The sequence below is a fragment of the Amblyraja radiata genome, chromosome 31 (genome assembly GCF_010909765.2).
Source record: "Amblyraja radiata isolate CabotCenter1 chromosome 31, sAmbRad1.1.pri, whole genome shotgun sequence".
NCBI classification, from domain to species: Eukaryota; Metazoa; Chordata; class Chondrichthyes; order Rajiformes; family Rajidae; genus Amblyraja; species Amblyraja radiata.
Genome location: NC_045986.1, coordinates 20,885,908 through 20,910,284, shown reverse-complemented (window position 1 = coordinate 20,910,284; position 24,377 = coordinate 20,885,908). Strand labels below are relative to the sequence as shown.

At 41.1% G+C, this 24,377-nt stretch overlaps 1 protein-coding gene across 23 annotated transcripts in view; it reads right to left on the bottom strand.

The window, feature by feature from the left end:
• The window catches only part of eif4g3 (eukaryotic translation initiation factor 4 gamma 3), a 201,987-nt gene that overhangs the window by 34,873 nt on the left and 142,737 nt on the right, over positions 1-24,377 (bottom strand). For all 23 annotated transcript variants that reach the window (XM_033048034.1, XM_033048037.1, XM_033048035.1 and 20 more), the window contains 5 exons: positions 23,913-24,035; positions 21,179-21,361; positions 20,114-20,311; positions 19,314-19,460; positions 14,547-14,783 (listed from right to left, as the gene is read on the bottom strand). In XM_033048034.1, the coding sequence (XP_032903925.1) occupies positions 14,547-14,783; positions 19,314-19,460; positions 20,114-20,311; positions 21,179-21,361; positions 23,913-24,035 (888 nt within the window). The remainder of the gene's footprint in view (positions 1-14,546; positions 14,784-19,313; positions 19,461-20,113; positions 20,312-21,178; positions 21,362-23,912; positions 24,036-24,377) is intronic.

Genomic DNA, 24,377 nt, shown 5'->3' with positions numbered 1-24,377 from the left:
GGATAATGGTGAGGGAGAAGATGCTGAAGCTGCTTTGCTTTTCCTACGGATAGATTTAGTAGGTTTTATGGAATCAGCTTTTTTGGTACCTCTACAAAGCCTCACAGTGATGTATGTTTTGCAAGTCTAGAGGCACATGAAGGGCAGAAATCTCTACTAACCAACCAGTTTTGTTCTGAGTTTGAGGTCTTGATCTTTAACACCCTTGATTTTTAACACCACAGATAGCTAAAACACCAAGAACTCACCACTATTTTTATTGGGGTGTAGGTGAGAAAGAATTAATTTGGAAGATAACAGAGGCAGATTATGTCATTTTAAGAATACTGTACTGAGATGCTAAATCTTGCATTGTATATGGAAGAACTATTTAAAGGTCAGGGAGACCCAACTGGTTAGCTGTACTTGGGATAAATCTTCCTTTTGTTGGGATGGAGGATGAGCTGCAAAATGTATACAGATGTTATCCGCAGCTCTTCCAGCAGAAATGACACAATCACAATCTCCATGCATACAGTGCATTGAGAAAGTATTCAGACCCCTTCACCTTTTCCACATATTGTTACGTTACAGCCTTATTTTAAAATGGATTACATTCTTTTTTTTAAAATCATCAATCTACGCACAATACCCCAGAATGAAGAAGCAAAAACAGATGCATAGAAATTTTTGCGTAGTAATTAAAAATAAATAACTGAAATATCACATTTACATAAGTATAGAAACATAGAAACATAGAAATTAGGTGCAGGAGTAGGCCATTCGTCCCTTCGAGCCTGCACCGCCATTCAATATGATCATGGCTGATCATCCAACTCAGTATCCCGTACCTGCCTTCTCTCCATACCCTCTGATCCCCTTAGCCACAAGGGCCACATCTAACTCCCTCTTAAATATAGCCAATGAACTGGCCTCGACTACCCTCTGTGGCAGGGAGTTCCAGAGATTCACCACTCTCTGTGTGAAAAAAGTTCTTCTCATCTCGGTTTTAAAGGATTTCCCCCTTATCCTTAAGCTGTGACCCCTTGTCCTGGACTTCCGCAACATCGGGAGCAATCTTCCTGCATCTAGCCTGTCCAACCCCTTAAGAATTTTGTAAGTTTCTATAAGATCCCCTCTCAATCTCCTAAATTCTAGAGAGTATAAACCAAGTCTATCCAGTCTTTCTTCATAAGACAGTCCTGACATCCCAGGAATCAGTCTGGTGAACCTTCTCTGCACTCCCTCTATGGCAATAATGTCCTTCCTCAGATTTGGAGACCAAAACTGTACGCAATACTCCAGGTGTGGTCTCACCAAGACCCTGTACAACTGCAGTAGAATCTCCCTGCTCCTATACTCAAATCCTTTTGCTATGAAAGCTAACATACCATTCGCTTTCTTCACTGCCTGCTGCACCTGCATGCCCACTTTCAATGACTGGTGTACCATGACACCCAGGTCTCGCTGCATCTCCCCTTTTCCTAGTCGGCCACCATTTAGATAATAGTCTGCTTTCCTGTTTTTGCCACCAAAATGGATAACCTCACATTTATCCACATTATACTGCATCTGCCAAACATTTGCCCACTCACCCAGCCTATCCAAGTCACCTTGCAGTCTCCTAGCATCCTCCTCACAGCTAACACTGCCCCCCAGCTTAGTGTCATCCGCAAACTTGGAGATATTGCCTTCAATTCCCTCATCCAGATCATTAATATATATTGTAAATAGCTGGGGTCCCAGCACTGAGCCTTGCGGTACCCCACTAGTCACTGCCTGCCATTGTGAAAAGGACCCGTTTACTCCTACTCTACAGACCCTTTGCTATGACACTCAAAATTGAGCTTAGGTTCATCCTGTTTCCATTGATTATCCTTAAGATGTTTCTACAATGAGTCCACCAGTGGTAAATTAAATTGATTGGACATGATTTGGAAAGGCACACCTGTCTATATAAGGTCACACAGTTGACTGTGCATGTCAGAGCAAAAACCAAGCCATGAAGACAAAAGAATTGTCTGTAGACCTCCGAGACAGGATTGTGTCGAGCCACAGATCTGGGGAAGGGCATAAAACAATTTCTGCAGCATTGCAGGTCCAGAAGAGCACAGTGGCCTCCGTCATTCTTAAATAGAAGAACTCTTCATAGGGCTGGCCGCCTGGCCAAACTGAGCAATCGGGGGAGAAGTGCCATGGTCAGGGAGGTGACCAAGAACCCTATGGTCAATCTGACAGAGCTCCAGAGTTCTTCTGTGGAGATGGGAGGACTTTCCAGAAGGGCAACTGTATCTGCCGCACTCCACCAATCAGACCTTTATGGTTGAGTGGCCAGATGGAAGCCACTCCTCAGTAAAAGGCACATGACAGCCCGCTTGAAGTTTGCCAAAAGGCATAAGAAACAAGATTCACTGGTCTGATGAAACCAAGATTGAACTCTTTGGCCTGAATGTCAAGCGTCACGTCTGGAGGAAACCAGGCACTGCTCATCACCTGGCCAATACCATACCTACGGTGAAGCATGGTGGTGGCAGCATCATGCTGTGGAGATGTTTTTCAGTGGCAGGAACTGGGAGACTAGTCAGCATCGAGGGAAAGATGAACGGAGCAAAGTACAGAGAGATTCTTGATGAAAACCTGCTCCAGAGTGTTCTGGACCTCAAACTGGGGCAGAGGTTCATCTTCCAACAGGACGACCACCATGAGCACACAGCCAAGACAACGCAGGAGTGGCTTTGTGACAAGTCTGTGAATGTCCGATAGTGGCCCAGCCAGACACCGAACTTGAACCCGATCGAACATCTCTGGAGGGACCTGAAATTAGCTGTGCATCGACACTCCCCATTCAACCTGACAGAGCATGAGAGGATCTGCAGAGGCGAAAGGGAGAAATTACCCAAATACAGGTGTGCCAAGCTTGTAGCGTCAAACCCCAAAAGACTCGAGGCTGTAATCGCTGCCAAATGTGCCTCAACAAAGTACTGAGTAAAGGGCCTGAATACTTATGTAAATGTGATATTTCAGTTATTTATTTTTAATTACTTTGGAAAAATTTCTAAACACCTGTTTCGCTTTTTTATTATGGGGTATTGTGTGCAGATTGAAGATTAAAAAAAAAGAATTTAATCCATTTTAGAATAAGGTTGTAACGTACCAAAATGTGGAAAAAGTGAAGGGGTCTGAATACTTTCTGAATGCACTGTATGTGCCCTTGATTGAAACAAACACAAAAATATAATCAATTCCCCCAGGGAATTGTTGAATTACTGCTGCTCAGTGTAATTTTCATTACACCTCACCCAGGTGGGGAAAGAGGCCACTTCACCAGTATAACATTTTCCTTTTTGACAGCAATTATTGTTTCGATGACTATTACTGCTACAGTGCCCTCCATAATGTTTGGGACAAAGACCCATCATTTATTTATTTGCCTCTGTACTCCACGATTTGAGATTTGTAATAGAAAAAAATCATATATGGTTAAAGTGCACATTGCAGATTTTAATAAAAGCCATTTTTATACATTTTGGTTTGACCATGTAGAAATGACAGCAGTGTTTATACATAGTCCCATTTCAGGACGGCAGAATGTTTGGAACACAGCAATGTCATGTCCATGAAAGTAGTCATGTTTAGTATTTTTTTGCATATCCTTTGCATGCAATGACTGCTTGAAGTCTGCGATTCATGGATATCACCAGTTGCTGGATGTCTTCTCTGGTGATGCTCTACCAGGCCCGTATTGCAGCCATCTTTAGCTTGTGCTTGTTTTGGGGGCTAGTCCTGTTCAGTTTTCTCATCAGCATATAAAAGGCATGCTCAATTGGGTTCAGATCGGGTGATTGAGTTGGCCACTCAAGAATTGACCATTTCTTAGCTTTGAAAAACTCCTTAGTTGCTTTAGCAGTATGTTTGGGATCATTGTCTTGCTGTAAAATGAACCGCCAGCCAATGAGTTTTGAGGCATTTGTTTGAACTTGAGCAGATAGGATGTGTCTATACACTTCAGAATTAATTTTGCTAGGGTACCATCAGCAGTTGTATCATCAATGAAGATAAGTGAGCCAGTACCTTCAGCAGCCATAAATGCCAATGAAATAACACCCTTGACCACCGTGTTTCACAGATGAGGTGGTATGCTTTGGATTTAGGGCAGTTCAATCTCTCCTCTATACACCAGTGCTCTCTTTCTTCTTAATGATGTTCCAAACAGTTGATTTTGGTTAGCCTCAGGTTTGGCTGGTGTCTCTAACAGTTTTAATCTTGTTTCTCAGTCTTATTATGGCTTATTTGACTTTCATTGGCACAACATAGAAACATAGAAAATAGGTGCAGGAGTAGGCCATTCGGCCCTTCGACCCTGCACCGCCATTCAATATGATCATGGCTGATCATCCAACTCAGTATCCTGTACCTGCCATCTCTCCATACCCCCTGATCCCTTTAGCCACAAGGGCCACATCTAACTCCCTCTTAAATATAGCCAATGAACTGGCCTCAACTACCTTCTGTGGCAGAGAATTCCAGAGATTCACCACTCTCTGTGTGAAAAATGTTTTCCTCATCTCGGTCCTATAAGATTTCCCCCTTATCCTTAAACTGCGACCCCTTGTTCTGGACTTCCCCAACATCGGGAACAATCTTCCTGCATCTAGCCTGTCCAACCCCTTAAGAATTTTGTAAGTTTCTATAAGGACCCCCCTCAATCTTCTAAATTCTAGCGAGTACAAACCGAGTCTATCCAGTCTTTCTTCATATGAAAGTCCTGACATCCCAGGAATCAGTCTGGTGAACCTTCTCTGTACTACCTCTATGGCAAGAATGTCCTTCCTCAGATTAGGAGACCAAAACTGTACGCAATACTCCAGGTGTGGTCTCACCAAGACCCTGTACAACTGCAGTAGAACCTCCCTGCTCCTATACTCAACTTTGGTCCTCATGTTGGTAAACAGCAATAAAAGTTTCCAAAGGTGATGGAAAGACTGGAGGAAAGATTAGGTGCTGACTGCTCTCTTATACCTGCATTAAGGAGGCAATTAAATACACCTGAGCAGTTACAAACATCTGTGAAGCCATGTGTCCCAAACACTATGATGCCCTGGAATGGGGGGGGGGGGGGAGAGGGGGAGTTTTTTGTTAATAAAATCTGACAATGTGCACTTTAACCACATGTGATTTTTTTTCTATTACAAATCTCAAATTGTGGAGTACAGAGACAAATAAATAGATGATGGGTCTTTGTCCCAAACATGACGGAGGGCACTGTATGACATTTTACACACTCAAGCCCCACTCCAGAGAAACATCTGAGACACTTAGATCGACATTTGTAGATAACATTTCAATGCAGTGTTTTAAAAGTGTCACTGTGTCTCAAGTGGATGTAAATGGTACATAATTATTTTCTGTGGAGAGCCACACTGATAATTTGAATCATTTCTGAGGTTCTGTAACATTAACTAATTTACATTTTTTATGCCCTTATCAACTGATTGGCTTGTGGTTCAACTAGCATTTTCTCTCAGATTTTAAAATCTACTCCCAAGTATTTTGCACAGATTTAATTTGTAAACCTGGCATTGTTTTTACCCCCCCCCCCCCCCAAAAATAATCCACTGCATTCAATCAATTTAGTCTTTTTCAGTACTATTTAACTGAGATTATTCTAGATCTTGTATCACTGTCATGGGGTAGTCCCCATACCACAGAGGGTCTCTATTCATAACATTAAAACTAAAACATCATGAAGTTAATTAATCAATGCCTAGAGCCTGCTCTTTTCCTGGCTGACCTCCACCTTGATTATTGCATGATTGCTGTGACCTTCAGTTTGTCTTGCATCTAAAAATCTACTGCATCCCATTCTTGAATATAATTCATGAGTGAATATCAACAGCCCTCTGGGAAAGAGAACTTCAAAGATTCATAACTTGGCATTAAGGAATGTTTAATCTCTGTTCTAACTGGCAGACCTCTTAGTCCAGAGTTTCTGAACAGGGAAACACCATCTACTGACAAGCTGCTTAAAACATTAACATAAGAGCAAAGTACAACATATGCCAGGAATCAAATTAAAACAGAAAATGTCAGAAATGCTCTAAAGGTCAGAGAACATCTATTAAGAATGAAAGTTTACATATTAGTAGTTGGTTGAGACATGTTTGATCAAGTACTTCATCAGCACACTGACATTTGCCATTTTACATCCTGAAGAATAAAGATAACCATGGAATAAAAGCTAGCAGTTCCAAGGGATTTATCTACTTTTAGTTCCAATAATTTCTCCCTCTCATTCTTTTCCTGATGCACTAATACAAATTTATATAGACAATAGACAATAGGTGCAGGAGTAGGCCATTTGGCCCTTCGAGCCAGCACCGCCATTCAATGTGATCATCCCCAATCCCCAACCCGTTCCTGCCTTCCCCCCATATCCCCTGACTCCGCTATTTTTAAGAGCCCTATCTAGCTCTCTCTTGAAAGCATCCAGAGAACCTGCCTCCACCGCCCTCTGAGGCAGAGAATTCCACAGACTCAGCACTCTCTGTGAGAAAAAGTGTTTCCTCGTCTCCGTTCTAAATGGTTTGCTCCTTATTCTTAAACTGTGGCCCCTGGTTCTGGACTCCCCCAACATCGGGAACATGTTTCCTGCCTCTAGCATGTCCAAGCCCTTAACAATCTTATATCTTTCAATGAGATATCCTCTCATCCTTCTAAACTCCAGAGTGTACAAGCCCAGCTGCTCCATTCTCTCAGCATATGACAGTCCCGCCATCCCGGGAATTAACCTTGTAAACCAACGCTGCACTCCCTCAATAGCAAGAATGTCCTTCCTCAAATTAGGGGACCAAAACTACACACAATACTCCAGCTGCGGTCTCACTAGGGCTTTGTACAACTGCAGAAGGACTTCTTCGCTCCTATATTCGATACCTCTTGTTATAAAGGCCAACATGCCATTCGCTTTTTTCACTGCCTGCTGTACCTGCATGCTTACTTTCATAGACTGATGTACAAGGACCCCCAGATCCCGTTGTACTTCCCTTTTTCCCAACTTGACACCATTTAGATAGTAATTTGCCTTTCTGTTTTTGCTACCAAAGAGGATAACCTCACATTTATCAGCATTAAACTTCATCTGTCATGCATCTGCCCACTCCCCCAACCCTGTCCAAGTCACCCTGCATTCTCATAGCATTCCTTAGGAATTTCCTTTGGAAATTCACGCTAATGAGCAGAATATCACTGATAAAAATCCCTGAATTTGTATGTACAAAATGATGCAGGGTTGAAAGGGGGTCAGAATGGTGCAGGAGAAAGGGTTGGTATCATAAAGCATTGTCAACTTTGGGTGAAAGTGGGTGGGCTCTACATGAACCAGGCTGAAACTAGTGCTTTGTAAATTGAATAATGAGAGCTATAGAATGAAGCAAGTTAGGTGAAGATTTGATTGAAGGGAAATATACAAAATAAAAACTCAAAATGATAAAAGAGAGAAATTTACAACAGATTGCGAGATTGTAAATTCTTGTTGGTTTTTTCAAAATGACACAAAGTGCTGGAGTGTGGATCAGGCAGCATCTCTAGACAACATGGAGAGATATTGAGGGGCGTTCCTAAAAAAAGCCCCACTGAAACACCAGCAGCAGAGATGTAGCATGGCTTCTGATATATAATGTTACTGCAACTAGCATGCCAGTGCCATGTCTCACCACAGGTTTACACTTTCTGAAGCAACCTCACAGATGTCTCACTTAAAACTGAGCATATTAATTACTCTGCCAATTTCTAGAAAGTACAGGGTGCACAAATTTGCTTTATATCCATCACTGCTCAAGGTCCTAACCTCTCCTTTTGACTCAAGTACATAAGTTCCTGAAAAACTGTCAGCTAAAATATTTTGGCAAGATTTTTGTAAACTTTAGGAATGTGGCAAACTCCTTCTGGTGCATGTCAAAAAACTGCCGATGCCAGAAATCTGAAATAGAAACCCAATTCTGGGATGGTCAGTAAGCAAGGAAGCATCCTATGAAAAGAGAAATTGTTTCAAATCAATGACCGTGCACCAGAACTAGAGTGAGGAAACAGCTCGTATGAGTTTTGTCTCACCTCTCCAATTCCTTTGAAGGGCCATTTTATTTAGAATAACGCATTATTTAAAAGTTTAAACAGACTGATCCATGGCAAAGGAATTCGGTTTCAAATATATCAGCAGCAACTCAAGTGATGTACTTTTTAAAAGTTAACTCCAAGTCCAAAGTTAAACAAGTTCACAAGTTATTGATTGCACAAAAAACAGTAAAATACATTAACTGTTAAGTAAAATGCAATTAACGATTAATACATTTCCAAGCACTAAAGGTTTCAACAGCCAACTTGGGAATTGAGGCCAATATCAGATGAAAGAGATTCATTTCTTCATGGAGTACGAATTAAAATGTTATTTATCTGCAAATATCCAATTTCTGGCTTACACAATTCTAGAAAGATTTTAATTAAACATTTTACATGGGAAGTATACGTCAATACACAGGAAGACGTGCAGATTGAAGATGCATGTGCATTTCTATAAAATGCTTACAGTAGGATCACGTGACAATAAAGTACCATAGAACCACTGAGTAAAACATCTTTCTCCACAGAACTCCTTTAAAACTTCTTCCTTCCACCTTAAACCTATGCCTTTTAGTAACTTTATACACCTCTGTCAGGTCACTTCCTCAACAACAAGAACAATAATTGTAGCCTATCCAATCTTCCTGTTTATCTAAAAGCTTCCAATTCAGCCAAAATGCTGGTGAATATACCCTCTGCACTCTCTTCCGACTGAAGAAGGGCATCGAACCGAAACGTCACTTGCTGAGTTACTCCAGCACTGTGTCCCTTTTTGTGTAAGCCAGCATCTGCAGTTCCTTGTTTCTACACATCCTTCCTTTCGTAAGATGACCAGAACTGCTCATAATACTCCAAGTGTGGTCCAATCAGTATTTTGTACAGTTTCAATATCCGGTCCCAAATTTTATATTCTTTGGTCCGACATATGCCTTCTTCACCGCCCTAGCTACTTGAATTGCCTCTTGCAGGGAATTATGGAATTTGACCTGAAGATCTGTGTTCATCGACATTCTTTCGCACCCTATCATATACTGTATCATATATGTTCTATCCCTATTTAACTTCCCAAAATACACCGTACACTTGTCAGGATTAAATTTCATCTGCCAACACTCCACCTAACCTTTCATCTGATCTATATCCTGCTGTAGCCTTTAAAAACCTTCCAGCGGAACCAAGTGTTCCTTGCTATTCTTAATACCACAAACTTCCATGTCATCCACAAACTTACTAACTATAGGACCTGCTATTTTTGGAAATGCTTTAAAACACAATATTTAAAACCGGCCTTGTCAACTCACAAATGAATGAATGAATGATATCTTTATTTCGAATGATTAAAAAAAGAAGAAAAGAAAAGATAAAAATGGATAAATAAAAGGAAAATTATATATATACACATATATATATACATAAATACACATACATATACATGTACATATATACATACATACATATACACACATATACATATACATAACATATATGTACATACATAAATTAAAAAATCAAAAGCCAGTTTCATCATAATACACATTAGACTCGTTCGAAAAGGGATAGGAAGAAGCCTATGCTTGTCAAGTCCTACCCCCATTCTTCACCATTAACAAATGCAAAATTCAATAAAATAAACTAAACAGACAATTCAAATAAAACTACTCCAATCAAGCTATTAAGAAAAAAAGAACAAAAAAAGAAAAGAACAAATAAAGGGGTTTAGTGTCAGCTGATCAGCTCATTTAAATTCACACAGCACTTGTTTTGATTGGTTTGTGATTGGATATCACAAAGCAATGGATTGGAGTTTTGAGTGGCTGTTAAAACATACATTGCAACACTACACCACGGCTTGATGGACAACAAAAAGCCATTTCTAGATTATAAATTAAAAATTAATTCCTAAAATCTTAGATAAGATGGAAAAAATGTATCCTTTTAGTATCTTAAAAATGCTTCTAATCATTGCTAGTTCCATTTTTTCCCTAATCACAAGAAAAGTAAAGAGCACAATAATATTTTGGAGAAACATTGAAATGTACACACGTGCAAATGTACCCCCTCGGCCCACCTGGTCCATGCCGCAAGATGCCTATCCACGCAAATCTCATTCGTTAATCCTGTATCCCTCTGCTCTTCGTATCAAAGTACCTGTCCAAATGCCTTTTAAACATTGTAATTGTATCTGTCTCCACCACGTCCTGACAACTCGTTCTAGATATTCACTATCCTCTGTGTGAAAAAAACGTATCCTCAGATCTTTTCACCTTAATCCTATGCCCTATCGATCTCAACACCTCTGACCTGGGAAAAAGATTCTGAGTATCCATCCTATCTTTGTCCCTCAACACCTACAAGGTTACCCTTCAGCTTTCTAAATTCCAGTGATAATATCCCAGCCTATCCAATCTCTCCTCACAACTACAGGCAACATTTTGGTGAATCTCTTCCAATCTTTCTAATGTTACCACATCATTCCTGTAGTGTGGTGACCTGAACTGTACTTAATATAGAAACATAGAAAATAGGTGCAAGAGTAGGCCATTCGGCCCTTCGAGCCAGCACTGCAATTCAATATGATCATGGCTGATCATCCAAAATCAGTACCCCGTTCTGGCTTTTCCCCCATATCCCTTGATTCCCAAAGCCCCAAGAGCTAAATCTAACTCTCTCTTGAAAACATCCAGTGAATTGGCCTCCACTGCCTTCTGTGGCACAGATTCACAACTCTCTGGGTGAAGAATTGTTTCCTCATCTCAGTCTTAAATGGCCTACCTCTTATTCTTAAACTGTGACCCCTGGTTCTGGACTCCCCCAACATCAGGAACACTTTTCCTGCATCTACCCTGTTCAATCCTTTAAATTCCAAATTCCAGCAAATACAAGCCAAGTTGAGCCATTATAGACAATAGACAATAAGTGCAGGAGTGGCCAATTCGGTTCTTCTGGCCAGCACCGCCATTCACAGTGATCATGGCTGATCACTGCTTCCTTCATCATATGTCAAATATCTAATACGCTCTTAACCAACGTTTTGTGTGCAACATGATGGCCCAACTCCTATATTCAATGCTTTGACCTATTACGGTCAATTCATTAATTAGTCTGTTACTAATAAAAGAACAAGTATAACTTGCTGATGACTATAAAAATAGCAAAATGGTTTATTATTTTGTGCCCACAACAATACGATTGACATTCAATGGCCTCACAAACCACTCAAACATCCACCCCACTTTAATATAATTGGACCTCGGCATTGTTTCAAACATGACAAAAATCCTATGACGGTCCTAATTCCCCCAAGTTCAGAACAGTACCATGAACTGGACTGATTTAACATTGTCTGACTCTCAGAACTCCTTTTAGTGAATGGTTCCAATGACTTCATCAATGACGTCCTCTGTTCCACCAGAAGTGTCTGTGCATTGATGGTGCTTGGAGGGCATAGTCTAGGAAGCCCAGACCCAACCCCATGAAGTCCCATAGCATTAGGTTTAACACTTGCATGAAACTTCCAGTTGATTCCCAGTTTTCCAAGAACAGCAAATGATGGATTATAAAATAACAGCCTAGGAAAGCTATGTAATAAGCAGTGGAAGCAATATGCTATAGGCAGAGTTAAAATCTGACAACCAGCAGATCAAGTCAGAAAACCCCATTATGAAAAGTGGCCAGTATTAAACAATTAATAAGAGGTGGATCCATCAATATGCCCATTAATGATGGTGCAGTCCAACATTTAGAAGCAAAGAAATAAACAGAATGAGCTCAGAAATTAATGCCCAGATGGATGCCTCATCTCATACATTGGTCTCAATCAATTTAATTCAGCCATGTAAAATCAAGAAATGTGACTATAAAAATTGCATTGAGCTGCATTGTAATATTACATGTAACCACAGGTAGATAGGTCAAAGTGGTAATATGATGATGAATTAAAATTGGTAAATGACAGGAAGCTCATGATCACCCCTATGACATGAAGACAGATACTCTGCAAAATGGTCATCCAATTTGTGTTTATTTTCCAAATGTAAGAATTTTGTAAGTTTCTATAAGATTCCCCCTCAATCTTCTAAATTCTAGCGAGTACAAGCCGAGTCTATCCAGTCTTTCTTCATATGAAAGTCCTGACATCCCAGGAATCAGTCTGGTGAACCTTCTCTGTACTCCCTCTATGGTTGGAGAGTAATCAACCTACGGAAAATAGTCAGGAAAAATCGGACCATTTTTGGATTGGCAACAGTATATTTAGGGTATAAATTAATGCCGCAGAAATCGGATCAGGAGGACATGAGGAGGATGCAAAGGGATAAAGATAGATTTAGTGAGTGGGCAAGTGAGGATGGCAGATGAGAAAAAATGTGGGAAAATGTGAGGTTATTCTCTTTGGAAGGAAGAATGAAAATTCAAACAATTGAAATGGAATGAAACTGCAAAATATTGCAGTGCGGGTGCCCTAGACCATGACACAAAATATTGACCTGCCGATATTTAAATATTTAGGAAAGCTTATGAAATGTATAAAACTAGGGAAGATTTGATGCAATTTTACAGGAAGTTGGTGAGACTGCACTTGAGGTACTGCATACAGCTGTCTTCATATTTAAGAAAGGATATACTTGCATCAGTTGTCGGCCGAGTGAGCAAAGGTTATTTTGAGAGCTGATCTTATTTAAACTTGAGAATCGGACACAATTCTTGTAGGATATCCAGAAGTGCTTTTCTAAGATCGTGAATCTTAGAATTATCTACCCCGAGGATTGTGTAGAGGAGTCATTCATTGTTGAGATGGTAGATGTTTGAAGTATAAGGATGTCTTCTTCTTGCCTATGGTGTGCACAGCCTAAAGTTGTAGGATAACTTGTTCTATTTGATCTTATGTGATTGTGCTCGACAGGTTGATTGCATTCATCAAAACAGGGCCGACCACGTGAAGGTTGCAATCTTCCACCCCCTAAGGATGTCAAGGGATATGGGAAGAGAGAGTGGGAAGTGGCATTGAAGCCACGAATGGGTGAACCATTATCTTAATGCATAGTAGGTTTGACTGCAGAGCGCTTAGCTCCATTCACATCAGTCGGTCATTCTATGCAGGAAGGCTTGGCTAGCATTGAGACACAGGTTGGTAAGGGACGAGGAATGTCATTCAAGTGGCCAGGAATGGCTGTGCATGACAAAACAGAGTTTAACCTCATAACATTCAAGAGTGTTGATGTTATCGGACTTCTTCTATCAACACCCTGCTAGTGCTCGGGGAGGTTGAGGGCATGCTCATTGATAAACCATGCCGTCATTATTGACTAGAAATTCAACTGAAGCAGTCACATAGATACTAGCTCAGAGTTCAGAAACAAGATATCCTGCAGCAAACAACACTCCTAATTATAAAAGCCAAGGTATAAGTTGGAAGTGCAATGTAATAGTCTCTGCTACTCCAGCAATTGAGAACCTTAAAAATATTCAGCACAAAACTGTCCATGTTCTTCAACAGCAACTCTCAAACAAGTCACCCCTATTACAAGATCAGTGCTACAAAGCACATATGAACAACACCGCATGTAAGACCCCTGCCTTAGGATACATTCTCCTGACTCGGAAATCTATTGTTATTCCTTTATAAAACAGAAAATTGTGGAAAATTCTCAACAGATCAGGTGACATCCGTAGAGAGAAAAAAAGTTAAGCTTTCAGATCAAAATGATGAAAACTTAGAAAATGAGCTGAGAAAAGTGAGCATGCTGGAGAGAATGAAGGAAATGGCTGTGAAAGGATGGGTACCAAGAATGACAGATGCAAAATGCCTGAAAGATAGTGAATGAGAGAAAAAGTTTGGAATTATGAAATACAGAACATTTTAGTTGTTAGAAAGTTGAAATACAAGAATGTTGGAAAATCCTGAGATTGTGCACTATCAGGAGAGAACAAAATGGGTTAATGCGAAAGATCGACAAACTTTGATTGGAACCGTTTTGTTCAGATACACACTGGTTACCAGAAATTGTTTGACTTCAACATTTAGCTGTTGTTCCTCGTACTTAGGCTTGACTTTGTTCAAACAGCGTAAGGGCCAAGGCAGAAGTCAGCATAAGCAGGAGCTGGAGTATTAATGTGACAGGCAATTGGAAGATCAGGCTTATCCTTTTGGACTGAGCAATGGTGTTTTGCAAAGCAGTCATCTAGTTTAGTCTCTTCCATAAGGAGACGACATTGGGAGCGTGAATTCTCAAATCAGTGTGACACTGGAACCTCAGTCTGTCAATAAATGTTCAAGCAAAGACCCTAGACATTTAGCATTATGCTTTGGGCTGAATATTGCTTGGAATTTGAACGTTACCTGTAGTTTAAGCAGTAAACTATAGGTTATTACTTAAGGTTAATGAGAATTATACTCAAATCCATTATTTCATGAAACAATAAAACATCTTTAAAAAAAATCCTTGTTCACTTACTTTTGCCTTCTCAAAGTCGAGGTCCTTGCCAATTGTGGTTAATAACCTACATAAACATTCTAATGACTCTTCATCGTGGTTTTTTAGTAGTTTCACAACACAATCGTGCATGATGGCTTCTGTTAACATTTTAAGTTTGAACAGTTCACCAATAAATTTAATGTTTCCAATGGACCTTCTACGAGCCTTGTCCTTGGATTCTTCCAGCTCATCCTGAAGCCTGGACTTCTCTTCTGTCTGCAGAAAATGAGATAGAAAATATGGTTTTATCCAGGAATGTTCGCATATTATAATGAAAGTTAAAAAATAATTTTGAGCTGATAATATGGTGCTCTCAAGTTTTTTTGCTGATATGAACTACTGTTTACTAATTCTGCATAGGTAGCCTTGAGCAAAATACAATGTGCTGGAGGAACTCAGCAGGTCAGGCAGCATCTGTGGGAAAGGTCCCAGCCTGAAACATTGTCTGTCCATTTCCCTCTACAAATGCTACTGACCCAGAGTTCCTCCAGCATTGTGGTTTTTGTTTGCTCAAGATTTCAGCATCTGCAGTTCCTGGTATTTCAATTGTATAATTAGTCCTTGATTCATGAAAGGATCAGGTTCCTGGAAACGTGAAATCAAAAGTTTGGGTGTGAGGCATTGTCAGTATTTTGATGGAATGTCTTCAAATGGACAGCAAATGGAGAGCTAATTGTAAAAGTGAAAAATAAATTTCAATATAACTTATAAGGAAACATACCCTAAAGAGCAAATAGTTTTAACAACAATCAAATATAGAACATTCATAACTCAAGGAATATTGGTTTAATTTTCAGGTTATATTTATAAATTATTCTAAATATTGCTATTGCCAGCAAGTTTAAAACTACTAAATGCTTTTTGGAATTTGAACAATGTTATACACTCAAATGTGGCAATTAACAAAGCACACATCACAGAATCTAGCTACGTGCAAATGTATTAATTTTATGCCTTTCACTGCAAAATAACAAGTAACAACTAAAAATGATCTGTAGCAAAGAAAAATTAACATTAATGAGGGGCAATAACTTATACACACACACATTATGTGTGGTGAGTGACTCCAATAATGGCTGCCAAAGTCTAATATTTAATTAAGCTTAATTTTAAATTCAGTGTCCAATGTCCAATGTCTCTCTCCCTACTAATTAACAAGGAAAATTCCAAATATTTCTTGTGCTGGAAGGATAGTCTGGCCAAATGTATTTAAAAACTTCTCACAAATGCACTAAATTTGGAAGTTGCAACAACCGACCACAGATGAAAAGTCCAGATCCGAGGCTTTCGACAAGGATGATCCAACACTGTATAAGATGGTTAAATATGATCTCCGCAAGGCTATCAGGGTGGCCAACAGAGAGTTCCCCAACAAGCCACAGGCTCAATTCAAATAAGCGGGTGGCAGGCGATTGTGGCCGAGTCTGAATATCATCATGGGCTAAATGCCAAAATCGGGGCCGATCTCTGACAACCACACATCTCTACCAGCTGAGTTCAATGCCTTTTATGCCAGTTTTGAACAGGCGAACAAAGCTCCATCCTGGCTTGTTCCCCCATCCCCGACTGGCTGTGTCCTATACATCATGGTGGCAGAAGTCAGATCTGCTTTCACAAGGGTAAACTCTCAGAATTTGCTGGACAGTTTCAGAAATTTGTGCGTCAATTAACTGGCCACAGACTTTGCCGACATCTTTAATTTTTCGTTTCAACAGTTTACTCTTCCCTTCAGTTTCAAGGAAACCTCCAACATTCTAATCCCCCACTATAATAAAATGACCCGTCTTGGTAACATCCGCCCACTAGCTCTAACATCGACCACAATGAAGAGCTTTGAAAGATTGATAATCGCCCACACCTGTGCCAGACTTCTGGACAATGTAGACCCCCTGCAATGTGTATACAAGTAAAAGGCCTACAGACATCCTACTCTTCTCAGAAAAGGACAGCGAGGATGTGGGTTCATGACAGAAGCATTTTGCTGCCATGATTTATAAGATTAGCAGATTTACTGTCTGTCCCGAGTGAAGAGTGTTTCATTGTCATCTGTCCCGGAACAGAACAAGGACATTCTTATTTGCAGCAGCATAACAGATATGTAAATATGGTACTCTGTAAACACCATACATAAACAACAACTTTTTTAATATAACACACACACATATATACACACACACACACATATATACATACACAGTTACACCAAACAAACAATAATAGTGCAAAGCCAAAAACAATGCCCTCAAGTCTTTGTAGTTTGGAGCTTATTTGGAAGTTGTAGTGTTTAATAGCCTGATGATTGTAGGGAAGAAGCTGCTCCAGAACCTAAACATTACAGTTTGCAGGCTCCTATACCTTCCTCCCGTTGGCAGGAGTGAAATGAGAGTGTGGCCAGGGTGTTGCTGACTACCTTTTGAGGCTGACTGTCTTTTTGAGGCTGCAACTCCTGAAGCCTTTTTCAGTTGACATATGGGTTTTTCAACTTTTTGTTAGATCAGAGGTGTCAAGGCTGAAATGAAGAAGGATGAAGCCAGGGCAAAATTACCGTCTCCACAAGATTCCTTTGCCTGCTCATAATTGGCTCAATTTCACCACTGAGATCAGCACAGTCAAGTTGGGCCGAAAGATCTGCTTCCATGCTGTATCAGTTTTATGACTCTGCAGCAAAGCTCCAAGTACAATCTCTGAATCTTCATCACAAATTGGATGGTCTGAGGGCATGCCGATTCTTCCTTATTCACAGACCCTTCATCAAAATACGTCATTTGCTGGGTTGGTCTCTTCTCGCATTGGTCCTTAGGCTCTATTCACTTTCCCCATATTAAAATATATGTATTTCGGGATATAGTGCGGAAACAAGCCCTTTGGCCCACCGAGACCACACTAGTTTTATATTATCCCACTTTCACATCCACTTGCTGCACACTCAGTACAATTTACAGCAGCCAATTAACCTTCAAACCTGCACGTCTTTGGGACGTGGGAGGAAACTGGAGCACCCGGAGGAAACCCATGTGGTCACAGGGAGAACATGCAAACGCCACACAGACAGCATCCGAAGTCAGAATCGAACCCAGGTCTTTGGCATTGTGAGGCAGCAGCTCTACCAGCCAATGTACTGCCCTATTCCATTATGAGAATGTTCACAGGCCCTAGAATTGTCCTGGTCTTCACTCTCCACCCCACTATCTGCCAAGTTCAACAAATCAGCTAGCCCAGCTAGCTCTGTCGGTAGAGCATGAGTCTCTAAATCTCAGGGTCGTGGGTTGAAGCCCCACGTTGGCGCCAAAATATGGCAATGGGTGCAAAAATGTCATGGTGCAGTGCATATGTGACAATAAAGACCCATTGATATAATCCCCATTGACATGAGTGCAGTTGATGACAGTGTGATCCCTGGCAACGCTTCATGCTAATTTTAGGGGCAGCAAGGTGGCACAGTGGTAGAGTTGCTACCTTACAGCGCCAGAGACCCAGGGTCGATCCCGACCACGAATGTTGTCTGTACAGGATTTGTACGTTCTCCCAGTGACCGCGTGGGTTTCCTCCGAGTTCTTCAGTTTCCTTCCACACTCCAAAGACCTACAGGTTTGTAGGTTAACTGGCTTGGTATAAGTGTAAATCGTCCCTAGTGTAAGTGTGAGGGGATCGCTGGTCGGTACGGTCCTGTTTCCGTGCTGTATCACTAAACTAAACCATCTTTTGTAACTTTTACTATCTTCAATTTGATTCTATTACAAGAAACATCTTTCCCTTCCCTCTATTCTCTGCATTTCAAAAGAACCATTCTGCTGGCGACTCCCTGGTATGCTTTTCCACCTCCATCAATAACATCCTTGCTCACAGCACTATCCTGCAGGTGTTGTTCTTTTACCTCTTTTCCTGCTCTTTTACCTTCTCCCTTTCTACTATCTGCAGAGCAGTCTTTTTCAGTGAAGCAGCAATTCACTTGCACTTCTTCCAATCCTGTACATTGTTTTCCATATTCATTATGTTTTACAATAGAGAAACCAAGCATAAAGTGGGTGACTGCTTTACATAAGGGTGATCCTGACCTTCCAGCTACCTATCATTTTAATATCCCATTCCATTCCCCTCCTAGTTCTAATCCGGCCTAATGCAAAATTGGAGAAACATCTTTCACCTGTATTATGTTGAACAACTTGGTAAACTAACAAAATACGACAAAGAATGGGAATGAGCTAAAATGAAGACTTAGAAAGGCACCATTCATGAGCCTAACCAACTGGCTGTCACACATTAAACAAGGCAGCCTTCCTGCAGGCAGCATACTCTAACAAATAGCAATATGATCCAAATATGTAGTAATGTTAGAAGGATGATAATTGGCCAGAATACATGGGAGAACTGTCTCCTCATCCCTGAAATGATGCCATGGGACGTCTTGCCTCCATCCAAGAGATCAGACAGGGTTTCCGTACAGTGTCTTACCAGAAGTCAGCATCTTCATCTGTGCAACACTTCCTTAGCATGAGAGTGTCAGTCTAGATTTTTATCTTTGAAATAAATTATAAAATAGCTTTATTTTAAAGAAAAGCACCAAAAGAACCTCCAGTTTATGTTTGCCCACAATTTTCTTTAACAGCTCTAGAATGCATTATTTTGGTTAGCTTGTAGAAAGGACGGCTATCAATAAGTTATAATGGCACCTACGTCATTTACAAGCAATAAAAATATAAATTGTCTTTATCAGGCACGCCACATAAACATATCAAGGCTTCTTACTTTAGCAGTAGCATCAATCTCTTTCTGTCTCTTCTCATTGACAACATCGTCTGCTTTGTCCTTTTCAAATTCTTTCTGACAGCGATTTAAGAGTAGCTTGCGAAAATTCACCGAGGCACCTGGTTTATCGGACATTGGAACCTTCAGCTGCAAATAGAAAAATGATCACAACATTGTGCAGAGATCGCGATATTAAAAGGTAGTTCCAGTTATTTTATACAGATGAATTTTAGAGGAAACACAGTAACTTCAATTAGCATAAATAGTTTGCATGTTCAGTAAAATTACTAACAATCCTCACATCCTCATTTGTTTAAAAAAATCAACTCCTACTGGAGCATGCAAAAAATTTTGAATAACGAATATTTAATTGGTAGAAAACTTCAGTACTTTTATTTTCAAACTCTTGGAAATTATTCTTTATTTCTTTCAATCCACAACAATTTTGTGAACAATTCATCAGCTGGAAAATACAGACTTTGAACAAGTCTCGTTCTTATTTTCATAACATAATATGATATGTAGCTTTATAGGTCTTTGCTTTGTTACAGATCAATATTGAAGCTTAATGCTTATTCCTGCACAGATTCATCAGTTAACTACCTTTTACACCAGCTAGTTAATTTATTTAAGCCAAAGAACAAAAGAGCATTTTACACACATGAAAAAATAAAATTTGAAAATGCACATGCCGTTGTTCTTTGGATGTCTGCAATAATCAAAACCAAATTTAGAATTAAGAGTTATAAAAATTTCAGTACACAGATGTAAAATGTAGATATTGATGTTTGGTGACCTACCATTGTGAGGCAGCGACACATGTTGGCATACGCTACAGAGAAATTAGGCTCATCAATTGCTTTCTCAAATACTAGGTCAATAACCCCTTTCAGCCTCTCCTCTGTATCTATTGTCAGTTCCTGAACTTGTTTCATCAACTGTTGAAACATTTGTGGCGTAAGCTTGTTTAGGATGCTTCTCACTCGTCGGAACAGTTCCTAGAATAAGTACAAAAATTTAATGTCAAAAGCAATAATAAATTGACATGAACTTAAGTTGCACATTAATTCAACAAATAATAGCATGCACATTTGGCAATCTGGGGGAAATGTGTTCCAAGATCAAAACCTTCCATTTGGACTTCTTTCTCAATCACTTTTGTTATTCAGCAAAGAGACCAGCTTCCTGTATGCTTCAGAGACTACTTACTGTAGACCAGTAAATTGACAGAAGATTGAACGCCAGTTTACCAATCGGAATTCAAAATGTGCATTCACAACAGGAAGGACACGACACACTCCAAAAAATGTCAGAGAAGATTTTGAATAGATCAGACTGCCATTCACTGAGCATGGGAATTTAATTGAGGAATCTAGTAATAAAATAAAAAGTGTCGAGTGTGCTATATTGTCTCTCCAGATTGTTTTGCAAAGTTCAAAAGTTATCAATATAGTTATTGAGTATACTTCAGTGAGCAGCCAAAGAATTACAAACCATTATGGAGAAAACTCATTAACCTACATGTAAGCCTCATCCAAACACAATAGCCACATGTTCTGGACATTCCAGAAAGACAAGACAGTTTCTTAACATACACTGTCATGAGACCTAAAAATCTGAGCTGTTTTATCACCTTTTTCTTTTAAAGGGATTACAAGGCACTCTACTCACTCTCACAAGCACAATAAGAACACACAATTAATTTAAAAATACATTTAAAAAGGCCTTTTTGACTTCAACTAATTCTTATTCATTCAATGGAGTGAATAAGATACAATGCTTTCTGGAAATCCTTCATAATTAATTATTACTATTTCTCATTTAAGGCTAAAACATGCAACAAATAAGTTTTTTTTTAACCCAACCTGTGTATTTTGCAAGTCATCATTTTGCGAGGCATCAGGAACTTCTTCTCGTTTTAATATGGGCTTCCATGCATTCTCTGACTTCTTCAAATGGATGTCATCATTTGTAGATATTTGTGCAATGATTTTCCTTGGTTCTCTTCGTTGCCCATGTTGTGATCTTCTTGGACCAACATTTAGCACCTAAACAAGTAACATATAATAGCATCTTTAAGAGCTCTGGTATAAAACTAATCACAATAATACTGCGAGTAGGAAATGAACTCAGAACCCACTTTATAAAAAGAGTGCGTAGAAAGTAACTGCAGATGCTGGTTTATACCAAATAGAGACACAAAGTGCTAAAGTAACTCAGCGGGTCAGGCAGCATCTTTGGAGTAAAAAAGGCAGGTGATGTTTCAGGTTGGGACGCTTCTTCAGACTTCTTCAAAAAGAGACATTGGAATTTAGTCACCAGAAAAACTGATAGCCTTAGTTTTAAAACCACTTGTGCATGGCTAAATTATTTGGTGTAAGTTCCATCCTAGGTGAATTTGTCATAGCAGCTCACAGGTGATACCAGTCAAGTTGGGTTTATTGCCATATGCACAGCTGTAGTGAGGTACAGACACTCCCAAACTTAAGGGTTATGTTCAGTAAACCCTTACGTTAGTCGAATTTTACTAGGTAGAAACAAGAACTGCTGATGCTGGTTTAATATACAAATGACACAAACTGCTGGAGCAATTCAATGGGTTAGGCAACATCTCTGGAGTACATGGATAGGTGAAAAGAGAGAGAGAGAGGGGGGGGGAGAGAGAGAGAGAGAGAGAGAGGAGGGGGGGAGTGACAGAGAGGGAGAGGGGGGAGAAGATCAGAGGGTGAGAAGCGGAGGGAGGACTGAGAGAGGAGAGACAGGAGAGTGAGAGGAGAGAGGCGAGGGGCGGGGAGACGAGAGCAAGAGAGACGAGGGGGGGCAGAGAGAGAGAGGCGAGTTAGAGGACGAGAGAGGGGGGGGAGAGAGCAGACGGGGGGGTGGGAGGGAGAGGGGAGAGATGAGGAGAGAGGGGGGCGAGAGAGAGATGAGAGGGGGGGAGCGAGAGAGAGAGAGGGGGGGAGAGAGAGAGAGAGAGAGGGGGGGGGAGAGAGAGAGAGGGGGGGGAGAGAGAGAGAGGGGGGGGAGAGAGAGAGAGAGGGAGGGAGAGAGAGAGAGGGGGGGGGGGGGGGGGGGGGGGGGAGAGAGAGAGAGAGAGAGGGTGGGAGAGAGAGAGAGAGAGGGGGGAGAGAGAGAGAGGGGGAGAGAGAGAGAGAGGGGGGAGAGAGAGGGGGGAGAGAGAGAGAGAGGGGGGAGAGAGAGGTGGAGAGAGAGAGGGAGAGAGGGTGGGAGTGAGAGAGGGAGAGAGAGAGGGCGGGAGAGAAAGAGAGAGAGGGGAGAGAGGGGGGGGGAGAGAGAGAGAGAGGGGAGGGAGAGAGAGGGAGGGGGGAGAGGGGGGGGAGGGAGGGGGGGGGGGGAGGGAGAGGGGGGGGGGGGGGGGGAGGGAGAGGGGGAGGGGGAGGGGGAGGGGGAGGGGAGGGGGAGGGGGAGGGGGAGGGGAGGGGGGAGGGGGAGGGGGAGGGGGAGGAGGAGGAGACGGGGGAGAGGGAGGGAGAGGGAGAGAGAGGGAGGGAGAGAGGGAGAGCGAGGGAGAGACGGAGAGAGGGAGAGGGAGAGAGAGGGAGGGAGAGAGGGAGAGAGAGACTACCTCCGCCACTACCCCCTACATTAACCCCCCCCACCACCTTCTCCGGAAAGGCGACATATTCTAAGGTGGAAGATATCTGCGGCTGTGGGGGAGAAGGAAGAGGAGATGGCGGTTGAGAGTGCGTGGAAAAAGAAACGGCTGGCAGGAAGAAGCAGCAGCTGGTGAGAGAAGATGGAGCCTCCCAGTGACCAAGCGCATCCTGTCTGTGGCAGCGGCCCAGGGAAAGCACTGTCGACCACTGGCTACAACACGAGCCACAACAGCAGCTACATCAACCGGACGGTGTGACAGCTGATGAAGAGGGGCTCGCTGATGCACCTTACGGTAGATGTCGGCGAGTTAGCCAGGAGTTGCTCTCCACCCACTAGATTACCAGGGTTTGCTGCATTACTTGAAGTTCAAGCCTGTAGAGATGTCCTGTAATTTTTTGCTAAAATCTTTTGATTGCTTAGGGCCCACATATAAGAGCCACAGATTATCAGCAACACACAGTTGAAATACAGAAATGCTTAGAATTATTATAACTCCAAATACTTAATACTAAAGTAATTTTGTATTCCCTTTGAGCCCATTATCATATTGGTTCAGAGCCAATGGCTTTCTTCAGGAACTTAATCAACTTTTATACTTGCCATTTAATAACCCAAGGAGCTCTGATTATTCAGTTGGCACAGCCTCCAAATCACTGAAATTCTTTTGCGATATTTGTAGTTGCAGATTTAAGAAAAGTTTATTTTGGTAAAAACAAAACAGGTCAATTTGAACTTCAATGTTATCAATAAAACCTTGAACTTCAAGTAGATAGATGAATATGCGATAAAAGGATGGATGTGGAACACATGCAGACAAAAGGGATCAGCTTAAGTAAACATCATGCTTGACAACAAGATCAGGAGCCAAACGGCCTGTTCCTGTGCTGCACTGTTCCAAAATTACAGTGATACTTGATGCAGATATAACAAATCCTAGCAACAATAATCATCAGAATCTCCTTTAGGATAGATATAACTTACTGCTGCTACTCGTCCACTTTGTGGCTGCCTTCCAAAATCTGCATATGATGGTGTGAAATCCGGGCCCCGGGATAGTATTCTTGCGGGGTCTATAGGCCTTGGTATTTGTTTCGTCTGGGTAATCTGTAAATAAAGATATTTTGTTAATACACCAGAATAGGCCATTGCATGATAAGAATATAAGCAATAGATGTGAAGGTAGGCCATGCAGTCCATCAAACCTGCTTTGTTTAGATCATGGTAGAGTGATCAATCACAACAACCACAACTTCCTGGAGTATCTCTAAATCCCTTAATTTTCTTTACATCCAAGAGTCCCTCTTGGTCTTGAATCTATTCAACATTCCACAACTCTCTAGTGCAGACAATTCGAAAGGATTCACAACCATAGTGAAGACATTCCTTTTCATCTCAGCACAGGACCATTACTATGTACAAAGCATCTCACATTTCAAATACCAGCAA